General features: G+C 45.1%; 1 protein-coding gene across 9 annotated transcripts in view; it reads right to left on the bottom strand.

Annotated features, from left to right (window-relative positions):
* NAV2 (neuron navigator 2) overlaps window positions 1-12,305 on the bottom strand; it is a 972,027-nt gene that overhangs the window by 47,908 nt on the left and 911,814 nt on the right. For all 9 annotated transcript variants that reach the window (XM_069623466.1, XM_069623467.1, XM_069623469.1 and 6 more), the window contains 2 exons: window positions 4,239-4,407; window positions 750-985 (listed from right to left, as the gene is read on the bottom strand). In XM_069623466.1, coding sequence (XP_069479567.1) covers window positions 750-985; window positions 4,239-4,407 — 405 coding nt within the window. The remainder of the gene's footprint in view (window positions 1-749; window positions 986-4,238; window positions 4,408-12,305) is intronic.

The raw sequence follows: 12,305 nt of genomic DNA, 5'->3' as shown, positions 1-12,305 counted from the left end.
TGATGCGTTTTATTAGCAAATATTAAGCTCTAAAATAGCATGGACTGAAAAGTGCTGGTTAATGAAGTAAACAATAGCAGAAACACTAAGTAATACATTACTGATTTATAGACAATGTGTAAAGACGCAATTATCAACCAGCCCTTAGCTCGGGGGTTTGCAAAGCTTGTGTAGTATGAATCTTAAATCGCCTTCATAACGCAAGTGATGCGAGGAAGTTAGCCTAGGACGCGCTGGCAAATGAAGGCAGCTCTTCCAGGTGTATTTTAATGCGGAGGCTCTAACTTAAAAGGAATAAAAGCACAGACTTCCATGAGCAATCCTCATGAAGTATATTGCAGAACCAGGATAGCGGGGTATTTTCAAAACAAGTGCTAGCATGTGTGCTCAGGCGACCCGGACCACGCATAGACCACCGTACTCGTTCGGCAGGCGCGGATACCATGGCACGGGCAGATACTTGCATTGCCTACTATAAACCTGCTTTTCTTCCTGGCCCACCGCCAGAAGGTGCCCGGCCGGAGGTGCTCCAGCTCTCCATCATGGGCTAAGAGCCCTGGCATTAAGAAGCCCAAGCCGTGGGATTGCAAGAGAGAGAATTGGGATGTCTGGTAAATTGTAGAGGCAAAGATGGCCCAAACGCAGCACAGCTGACTAACCAACGAACTACTGTGCCGTTCTGAGAAGCAGCCATTTTTTGCATTGAGGTGCACGTTTGCATGAGGTCAGAACAAGGAGGCATTTCTTACCTTACTGGATTTATGATCGACATTGAAGGTAGCAATGGCACCATCCATCTGTTCCCGGCCTTCCCGGACCACCATGTACTCCGATAAGCGATTTGCCAGATACGTTTTCCCCGTGCCGCTCGGCCCAGACAAAATAATTCGCCTGTGCTCCGTCAGAAGAGAGACGTACCGCTGCAGAATGGGTTTTGGGATAAGAGTTTCAAATACCAAAGCATCCAAACTGTTTTCAAGAAGCCCTGCACCAAAAAAAACAAAAACAAATATGAAAAAAATACATTGTATGATTTTTAAAAACAGCTTAATGTATAGACAGGCTGATGTATGTATTTATATATGTCTTTAAGGATATTGAACCCGAGTTTTGGGAATAAAAGGAAATCAGTGACATTTTGTAGTGGACAAGAACATTGAAGAAATGGTAATACGAACTAGATACAACACAGAAAAGAGTACCCAAACTAAAATGAACATTTCTTCTGCCGTCTTCGTGACTGATAGTCTTTACACGCTCTCGTGGCCTCTTTCAGAGGTCCTTGAAATTTCACAGAAAGTTAAGATAATGAGTTACTGCGAGTTGTACCGCTTTTCACTCGATCTTTAATGAAAGAGAAAGACAATACCCACACATCTCTGGCAATTCCACGTCAGCATTTCTTCCCTAGACAGCATACACATTTTAATTGAAACTAGAGTGGGAAATTGGAAGGAAGTCTCAAAATTAACAATAAAAAAATTAACCACCAGAGAGCTATCAGTAAACCGATCCGTCAAGGGAGGAACTCTGATGGAAGAATGCTTCTGGTTGCCCTGCGTGATGGGCGAATGCTCGACAGGTACCATCTCAGTTTACAGCATCTATGGCCCGCTTGGCGCCACAAACACTTTTGGCTAGATTCCCAAAAAATGCATCATCTCAAACCCCCAACACCTTTTATTGAACCTACTGTGAGCTCAGTAGCTAACACTGGATACATCATAGTCCCGGCTCTGTGGGTTACATCCATTACCTCATTGTGTGTGATTGCATCTCCTCTCAACACCCAAATCACAAACTAGTTGAACTTCGGCTCTTGCACATATACCATCTCCAGCTGACGTAACTATGCAAAACTCTTGTCCCAGCTACAGCAAATCATAATAGAGATCAGTACCCGGCGAGTGTCAATCAGAATGTAACAATCTGATTGGCCCTCGCCGGGGCATTACCTGATAGGGAATCCCTCGCCCGGGATTCCTTTCCTTTGTTTCCGACGGGGGTGTGGCAGCCCCTCAGCCAATGAGGAAGCTCAAAACAGGGAAATCCCCGCTCCGAGCCTCCACACGGCTGGAGGCTGCCATCCTCCCACGCCAGGGATTGTTTTATCCCTCTCCCTGACCCAACCCTCCAAACAATCCCCTTCCTGCCCTCCCAACCCCACTTACCTTCTTTTTGGTCCTTTTTCAGGAGTGAACGTGCTGGGAACACTTCTGTCCACAGCGTGTCTGCTCTCGATGGCCGCCATGGAAAGGGAAAACAGACTGTTTCCCCTTCGCTGCGGCCATTTCAGACATTTATTTTTTCTTTTACCGAAAATGCAGCAGCGTTTTGGAACAAAAAAACAATACTATTAGTACCCCGTTCTAGCGGGGCGGGATACTAATAGCAATAATCCCCTCGAGTCAGGTAATGCCCAGGGGTCTTTGTTAAGTAACTATGGGCCCCAGGGCATTACTTGACTCAGTAATGCCCCCGCGGCTCAGACCTACAGCTTAAAAATTATCTAAACATGGGTGGTTTAAACAGTGATCACAGGAACCCTCTCAGAGGACTCTATTAATGGCATCCGTATTGCCCTATACTTTTCGTATTATCACCCATCACATAACGAGGTAAGAGGATGCACGTTTTTTACATGCCACATTTTTGGAAATGCACATCAAGTTATCCACAAAGGTGACTTGCGCGTTTCCAAGGGGCTGAACTGTAGTGAAAATGATGTTCTGCACAGTCCGTTTGCACCCAACAGTAATCTGTGACAGGCTCCCAGCACCTGCATTCCAGACTGATGGGTCATTTAAGGGCCGTCATTGTGAAATGGGTATAAGAGAAAAAAAACATTTCTATCCCTGTTAGATGGATAGACATTCAAGTGTGACAGAGCTGTATGCACCAGGTCTAAGGAAATGGAGCACTGAATCGTAACCCAATGTGAAACAACAGCACATAAAATCGGTCTTCAAACAAATGAAAATCTAATTAATTTCAATTCAGGCTGTATTGAAGGTACTCTAGCAATCCAATTAATTTGTGGCCTTCTACTAAGTCGTCTGTGTGTATGTGTGTAGTATGGGGGAGCTAGGGTAAGGGAAGAGAGATGTACGAGGGGGGACAACCCGTTAAAAAAATGTCGACCTAGAAAAGTCGAAGAGGAACATTGCAAAGAAAATGTGGTTGAGAATCACAAACTCACAGGCTCTGTGTCTGTCAGACAAGTTTATCAAAATGTTTTTCTGAAATGATAATCCTGGCCAGAAGACTGACAGCCTTATTCAATTAACAGGCTCCCAGGCACGCTTCCTCTGCAATTTTTAAAAAGCATGTTTTGGCCACATCAAGGCAATGCAAAGCAAGATACTGAAGAACGGATCCTAAAAATCAATTGCGTGCACACTGCCACATCGCTTTCTGTCCTATCCCGATAAAAGCTTTCACGCGGACCACCAATCACACGCTCTTAGAAATGCATATGACGTCCCCGAGACGGTTTTGCAAGCTTAATGTTTGGGTAGTGCTGCTTTAAGGAGAACGTGCACCTTTAACATCCATTGCCTTGCAAAATCGGCAAATCCCAAATGTCACACGTTTATCCAAAGGCGTGGAAACAAACTTGCAAAGGGCTAGTCAATTATGCACAGATGACAGCAACATTTTTACTAACCCAATTCACTTCGGAAGAATGAATGTTATACATCATTGCAATCTTGCAAGTGACACACATGATTGGCTTAAATTGATGAAGGCTAGGGATCCGAGCAATGCCGTCTTTCAATGAGCAAGCCTTCTCTTAATTCTGGGCCATCATTGCCTGGTGTCCGAGTTGAAGAATACTCGGTCCAATAGGAGGAAAGCATTAAACTTGTCTCGAGGGATATGAAACAACATTCACTGTTATTAAAGACATGTAAAAAAACAAAAGGATTTCTAAGAGGGAGTGGAAAGAGGTGGGCATTACCTTACAACGAAAACATGAAGATATCCTGTGCCTCTGGGGAGTAAGGAAGAGGCCTTCTCATGGCCGAGCGCTTCCGCAGGGACCGAGGCTCACCTTTCATAACAAAACGCCGAGAGGGGTCTCAAACAGAGTCGAGGGATTGTCTGGCCCTGCAGTTGCCAATGGCTAAACACGGTGTATTGTACAACACTCATCAGAAGTAAGCCTTGAGGTCACGCATACAATAACCAATTTAGTCTACACTTCGAGGCAAGGCTCAGATTAATAAGGCAATTACCTTTGACAGCTACAGAGATGGTGGTGGTTTCGCCAACGAGATAGCCACAGGGCAGCAGCTCAGGTGTCTCGGTGCTGCTTGTGCGTTTGAGGTCTCCAATGGAGTAGCCAACAACACTGTCCGAGTTCAGCCCCAGCTGGCTCACTTGATCAACGTGAATGATGTATTCCTGCAGGTGGAACAAAACACACAATCACCAGCAGGAAAAGAAAAAAAAAAACATACACTTGGTGCATTTTAAACTCTTCTCTGGAAAAGCAGCAAGTAATGGTATGGGAGTGAGCCTAAAGGTATTAAAAACTTAATTTGTACAAGGAGTACTAGCATAGACATGTGATCCAGCACCTTCATCCACCAAACTTCTGGCAACAGAACACTTAAGAAACCAGGCGAGCAGACAGAGCGCATGGCTACTCTTCCTTTGCTTTAATTAACTCTCCAGTTCCAGAACCCTCAACTGGCTTCCAGTTGGACGAAGTACCACTTTCAAGACCCTGTGCATCAACCATCATGCAGTGCACAAGACCGGCCATCTATACCTGCAAGACAAGCTAAAACCTTACCTCCGCCCGCACCCTAAGATCAAGCTCTGCCCTCCTCTTAGTGATCCCAACCACCAACTCCATCAGGATTGGAGGATCCTCTTTCTCTGCATTGGCCCAGACTCTGTGGAACTCGCTTCCACCACACATCCAACACACCCAAGACTATATGACTTTCCACAAATTACTAAAAACATGGCTCTTTCCATAACGCAAACGACAACCCTAAAAATATGTCTGAACTTCCTACAGCCCAATGACCAAATATACAATGAGACTCTCTACCATGTATTCAATGACCTCTGATCCTACCCACATGTTAGGAAGGATGGATGGATGGAATGAATGAAGGGAATGGATTGAGGGAATAGATGGACAGAATGGAATTAATGTTGAGGATGCATGTATGGAGTGACGGACAGAGAGATCGAATGGAAAGGATGGAATGAATGGAACAGTTAGACACATGTGAAATGAAGGGATTGATTGTATGGCACGGATGCATGCGGAATTAATAGAAGGTATGTATATAGAGTGGATAGAATGGATAAACTAGTAAAAATAGACGCAATCAATAGAACTGATGGACGGAGTGGATGGAGTGGATGCATGAATGGAGGGGATTGATGGAATGGATGCTGGATGGAATGGATAGATGCAGTAGATAAAAGGACGGATGGATAGAAGGATAGATGACATGGATGGATCAGATGGATGCTTTTAGGGCAAGTGGATGACCGAATGGCGTGGACGCATGAACTAAAGAGAATAGATGAAATCAATAGAACTGATGGAAGAAGTTGATCGGCGATGGATGGATGGACGGGATTGATGGAATGGATGGACGGATAGAAGGATAGATGACATGGAGTGGATGGATGCACATGGGGCAAGTGCATGGAATGGATGGCGTGCATGCAGGCGGAATGCTTGGAAGACATGTACAGAGAATTGACAGTGAATGGGCAGAGTGGACCGAATGGGCAGAGTGCACTGAATGGGCAGAGCGGACGAAACAAATAGAGCGGACGGAATGGATAGAGCGGACGGAATGGATAGAGCGGATGGAACCCTGTTCACGTGTCTGGTCTCGGGCGTTCTAAAGATAACCATCATATCACATCACTGCGCTTAGTCCCTACTCTACACCATCATTCAACTAGAACGCAGCTATACCCCCGATTAATTCGGCTGACCTGTTCACATATGAATATGAACACCTCATCACCCTAATAAAACGCAGCTAGCCGACCACATTCCGGCCTAGTTGCTCACATATGCATCCTTCAGGCCTAACACAGCCAGAGCCCAGTCTAGGTATCCACCAACCAGACTGCACACATACAACTGATATCTCCAGCACCACACCCATCGCTTGGAGGCAGCTACCACCCGCCAATTGCATCAGCTACTCACATATCCGGTGCACCCATGCACCCTGCAACCCTATCTCTCTCTACTGACCAGAACTACGGTTCCCGAGGGCATTCACCCTACCAGCGCTTTGACGTCATACCAATGATATATAGAGCGCTATATAAATGCCAAATAACATAATATTAATTAAATGAGCATGGCATCTCTATATGGCTTCCAAGCAAAAGATGCAAGAAACTAGCCAACATGTGGCAACTGAGGCATCCTTACTGGGATCAGCCCCACTTGGGTGAAACTGAGCCAGGATGGCAAGCTGGACCACAATAGATTGTAATTCAGCAATTCAGTGTAGATTGGCAGTATATTTCACATCCAGACAATGAATAATGTCCTCTACACGACAGGATTATAAAAAAGGGGAGAAGAAAAAGAAAATTCTTTCATAGTTAATGCACAAACGTGAAATAACTTTTTTCTGAAGGAAGAACCGTGTATTTTTAACACCTAAGGAAGCTACTAAAACGGAAGACAGCAAGTGTAAGGGTAAGGAAGAGCTAGAGGGAGGAGTTGAGGAATTGTGTGCATAAACTCAAATTCATACTGTATTGCTAGATTAGACAAAGTAAACTTAGCCGTTGGAGTGCTTTTGGTAGTGCCAACCGAGGCCAGCAGCTGCCCAGTTCGAGCCAACGTTGGTGTACACAGAATTACATTGGCAACAGAGCTACTCATCAACTTAATTACCAACTACTAAACCTAGTCAATTCACATTTGCATTGCAATCCATTCAAATCCAAGGTTTTCAATGGCAGATCATTAACTTCAAGAATGAAGCTTTCCTGCAGAATAGATAGGTCACTTCTCAGTGAACACGGAGGACCCAGCCCTGGCCAGAAACTGGAAATCACAGGACTATCATGTTTACGCCTGTGCATGGGCCATGGGTACCAAGAAGCTCTCCCTGCTGTTGTAATTTTAAAACCATTAAGTGCATAACGCTAAGGTGCGAAAGGTAAAAAAAGGAATCCTCCAAGGGACAATTAACTTTAAGAAGCCAACATTCATACTGGAAGCATGTAGATGTGCAAGACGTGTGCAAATGGTTGGACGAAGAGGCGCATGGCAGGTGAGGTGAAAAAAACCGAGTTTAACTGCCTCCATGGACTGCCCTATCAGAAGGGGGCTGCAAAAGGTGAGATGTTACGGTGCAGGGTATACTCTTCAATGCTCCAACCTGTTGGAACTGTGCTCTGGCCATAAAGTGCTACATACAAAGTATAGCTCAGAGAAGGTGCAAGCTGCTCAAAGAAATCAGTACATGTCTAGAGCAATTCAAAAGAGATGAAATAACATAGAAAAAACATGTACGATTCACATTAGCTACTCAACCTTCCAATAGTGCATCGGGGAAAACAGAAAGAGAGGTTTCACCCCTTCTCTCTATGCCAGTTACTCAACGACTGACTTTGTAAAAATTCACTGCGTTCACATGCCCATTCTCACATTTCCATTACAAGAGGGTTTCTCTGGGTCCGACCATGATAAGTCTAATGACACTTGGGTCCTCCTACAATAGTCAACAGACAACTTGGTTCCTCCTGGATAGCCAACGGGCTCTTGGGTCTCTCCACAATAGTCCTGGGACACTTGGGTCCCTCCACAACAGTCCAGAGACACATGGGTCCCTCCACAATAAATTGTCAATGGACACACAAGGCTCCTATTCAAGGGCAGGCAACATGAATGATTCAAGGGCCGGAAAGAAGACCTATGTGTAGAGCTTAATTGTTTCCTAATGACAAAAGTCATGAGCCTTGACTTAATTTGAGTGATCAAAAAGCCACTCTGCAAAGACTCCATTTTTAGGGTCATCAAGGGCAGGGCTAAGACTAATGAGTAGGAAACCTTTTAGCAGGAAGCTATGCATGCACTTCCTGGGGAGGGTTTCAAGCGCTCATGGGGACTTTTGTAAATACTGCCGAAAAGGCACAGAGATTGAAGGACAAGCTTTAGAATTTGCCCGACAACCTGTTTAAGGAGAATATTTGTGTAAATTCACTGAACAGAAGAGGTCAAATATTTGAATGGATCCCAGTATCTGGCCCAAGCTCACCACCTTGAACTTGTTCAGTGAGAGGATTTGGCTGAGCCGGAGGGAAATTGAGGATTGGGATATAGTTCATTTTCTGGAGGAGGAGGCGATCGTGATCATCACCATCAGTATAGTGCCTTTCACCATTGGTATGGTCTCAACCAGCTGTAGGTTGAACACCCTTGGGGGACCAGAGTCTTGGTATGGGAAAGATCATAAAAGAAGTTTAGAATCTGTGTGTGCATGTTAGCTATAGCGAAGTTGGGTATGGGCGGCCAGGTCCCTACTAGCTACCCATGCCAAGCACGCCCGTGGATGGGCGAGTTGAAAGTGGGCCTCAGAGTAGTGAAAGTAGAATTGCATTATGTGTTCAGCTAGATTGAATTTTTGTAACGGCGGGTAGCTGCATTCTAATGGCAGAGGTGGTGAGCAATATGTTGTTGCGTAAAGGCGTATGTCCGCAGGTGAGTATACTTGCCTTTGGCTAACTCCCATAAGTAGGGTGTGATACGTACCCGTCTCCTGTTGCTGGCTTCTTGGTTTTGTATCTGGGGCATGGATTCTCTTCTGTTTTCTACTCGATGTTGTTGGAGGAGCTAAACTAGAAACTTTGCCTCTGCACTATACTGGGGAAAAGATGCTACAATTCCAGTGCAGACCGTTTTGCATCTCTGAACAAATTAGGGAGTCTCCCTCAGATCTTTCGGTTGGTAAGTTTGAGGCACCCCGCGTACACCATTTAAATCTGAAAACCTCAGTCTCTTGAGTGATTTGATCACTTCCATGGCAGAATCTGGTTAATGCAATTGGACTACATGGGACTTCTCATCTCAAGGGGGGGCCTTGAATGCATGATGTAAGGTAAAAGAGCACGGATCAAATTCCAATCAAGGCACAGCCACACCTCCCTGGACAAGGAATATCTGAGCAGTGTCTGCATATGGAATTCATACTGGAGGAATGAAATTTCAGCCAGCTGATCCATGAATTCACACTTTGTCTTCTGTTTTCATGTAAAACACGTCCTTGTTGTAATTCTTCTAACTGCAGTATTTGCATTTATATGCTTCAAGTTCTACCCTTGCATCGATATCAGTGTCCGCACTGGGAGTAAAGATGGTACCAGCGGGTAGTGGATTCCAAATGGCATGACTTAAACAGAGCATTTAAAAAGGCCTTTAGTCCTGGTCCTATGGCTGGGCTAGTTGCAATTCCATAATGTGTATCCCACTTTGGATATGGGTTGGGTTTCTTTTAAATATGAGGCACCCGGCAGAACATTGGGGCTCTCACGTGGGTGCCAAAGTCACCTGCATACGACTCGGGGTAGATAGAAGGCTGGCTGGAGTTAGAATGGTTTTCTCGGGCCTTCTTGAAAACACTACGGTTGCTTTGGGGGCCCACACGAGAGTGTGTTCATGGACTTCACTATTCTGGCACCTAAATGTGGAATGCAATAAATAATCAACTGAAAAAGGGAGATTCCTCAGATATTCAAGAAACAATAGAGAATATTGCTATTCCTGTAGGCTTCCGTGGAGTGAGAACTGAGGATTTCAAAGGATAAAGTGTGACAAGCAGAGAGGCGACACAGTTTATATCAATGACAATCCCATCACAGCCCACTGGGTTAGCTAACGACTCATGACACAGATAATTTAATATTAGAATGTTCCACGACTGCACTCCCGATTTGAACAACATCAGAGGCTGTTTTTATTTGGGCGTGCACGGGAATCAATGAGTTTGCATCAGATGATTTGATTTGCTATGAACCTGCCACAAACCTCTCTCATACCAAACTTGTGTTTCCGGTTGTCACTGTGGACTTCAACAGCCCTACACACCACCAAGCGAATCTGCATCCACAGATAACCGCTGGAAAGATAGTCACCACTGAGCTGAAGGAAGATCTGCCGGTGTCGATTCGCGTTACTGGGACTGTACCATTGTTCCAGCTCAGCAAAGTATGTAAAATTGCTGTGATTGGGAACACGCAGAGGTATTTAGAATGTTTTACAATCAACCAAAGCTGGTGGTATTCAAACATGGGGGAACAGGGATATAAACAAATGCTGATGAAGTGAGGAAACCATTGTGGACTCACCATACTATACAATCAGTTAGTGAGATTTATCATTTTTATGCTTCATCCTCTCTCCTAGTGAGACCTCAGCATTTTTTGCTGGACTTCTGGACCTTTTTCTGAAATCCTGAATGAGCAGAGCCTTTTTCCACTCATTCATTCTTAAGGGCTCTCTCTTTTGGAACTCTATTCTCTGTGTTTTACCTGTCCCATGGAGTCTACTCTCCTCCATACCTATTTAAGGCATCTGTATTTTACTATTGCAGCACACAGCTCCTTATGGGCAGTGTTGCTGGCGACCCTTTGGTTCCTCCTTAGAGAGTATTTTCTTTATCTTAGAGTAACTACAGTTCTTAAGGATGGAGAGATATTTAGTACCTATCCTAAAACTTTATATTCTGAGAGATTAGCACACACCACCTTCCCTTAGGGGGAGGTCCAAGGGGATACTTTGACTTTGGCTCCTGTGACTTTTTAGTCATATAGACAAACCCCTAGTTATGGGTGGCGGCAGTGGACGTGTTCTACCAGCTATTGTGTGATTTTTCTATGGCAGGCTATGTCCATAGCCCTGGTAGTGCACAATATGGACACCAGAGTACTAACTTGGGGGCTTCCACTTTTTATTGTCATTTCAAGTGTGGATGTTTTTAGTTAGCCCTTCTTCTACCATTCTGGGAGGGGAGGTCTGTGTGTGTGTGTGTTATGCCTTTGGCGGGAACCCTTGGGTGTTCTGTCTAGGCTCCAGAGTGTCTGGGCTGGCAGGAAGTGGGGGAGGAGTGTTCCATCCCCCTGTCCTTTGTCTGCAGGGTGCCGGAATGGGACCAGCTCTCAATGGGGGTCTGGCTGTCCTGATGGGACAGCCATACGCCCCTTTCTGTAATCTGCTGAGTGGGATTGCAGAGGAGTGTGTGCTGGAACTATATAAAAGGTAAGTGACCTGGAGTGAAAGGCAAGTCGACCACTGGAAGAAGAAATAACCAAAGAGGATAACCAGAGATGCCTGAAGACACTTTGCAACACTGAAGCGACCACTGCTGTCCTGATCCTGTTTTCTGTGTCAGAGGGGAACTCCAAAGGGGACGACTCCTTCCCTTTCACTGGTGGGAACAACCAGTTCCAAGACAAACTTTAATTTGAGCCATCTCCCGAGTTCCTGTGACTTTAAATAGCTGCGGAACACCAATACCGGGGTAGCAGTTGACCATTTTGAGAGCATCGTCTTGGAAAGGCCGAATTCATCCAAGTCTTTGCTGAGCTCTCAAGAACACTCCAGAGACACAATCCAACTTGTCCAAGTCCCCTTAGCAGAGTGCAGGACTACAGGAACTGAAAATTGACAGGGCGAATCACGTCCTTTGTTGGGGCTGCAGAAAAGGTGCCAAAACCTCAGAGTGACCAGAGAAGTTGATGAAAGTTGTGCCAGAGGTCCTCCTTTGAGACTGCTGCTGAGAGATCCCATCCATTGTTCTGCCTCTCGTCATCAGACCAAGGAATCCGGAGGTCGGGCCCATAGCTGCAACAGCGAGGAACATCCAGCCATGAACTTTTTCTTCTAACCAAAGGTACTCTGGGGAAAAAGGTATTACTTACCTTATTCCAGAAAGTGGCTCCAGAGTGTTGGAGTGCACGTAGAGGTGTCTCTGGCCACCCCCTCTTACCTCCAACCCAAGCCGCTGCTTGTGTCCCTTTAGCAAGTCCTTTAACAGGGTCTCCAACGTTGGTTAAGCCTTCTTGCATTCTTTATCCTAAAGACTATAAAGTATCCACTCCTCAAGACTTTAAGCCTCTCCAAACTACCTTTTAGCTAGGGTTATGTTTTGGACTTTAAATGACTTGCTGTGCGAAGAAACTGCCTATAGAACCTTAAGCTATGCTCATATTACACTAACCAGGTATATTCCTTCCTAAAAATCACTCTTATGTATTTGCTAACTTAATTCAATTACCGTATTAATTCGTGGGTGCGT

This window comes from Ambystoma mexicanum, chromosome 11, assembly GCF_040938575.1.
Source record: "Ambystoma mexicanum isolate Mex_15411 chromosome 11, UKY_AmexF1_1, whole genome shotgun sequence".
Taxonomy (NCBI): Eukaryota; Metazoa; Chordata; class Amphibia; order Caudata; family Ambystomatidae; genus Ambystoma; species Ambystoma mexicanum.
The sequence above is the reverse complement of the archived record's forward strand: the minus strand, read 5'-3'. Positions and strand labels throughout refer to the sequence as shown.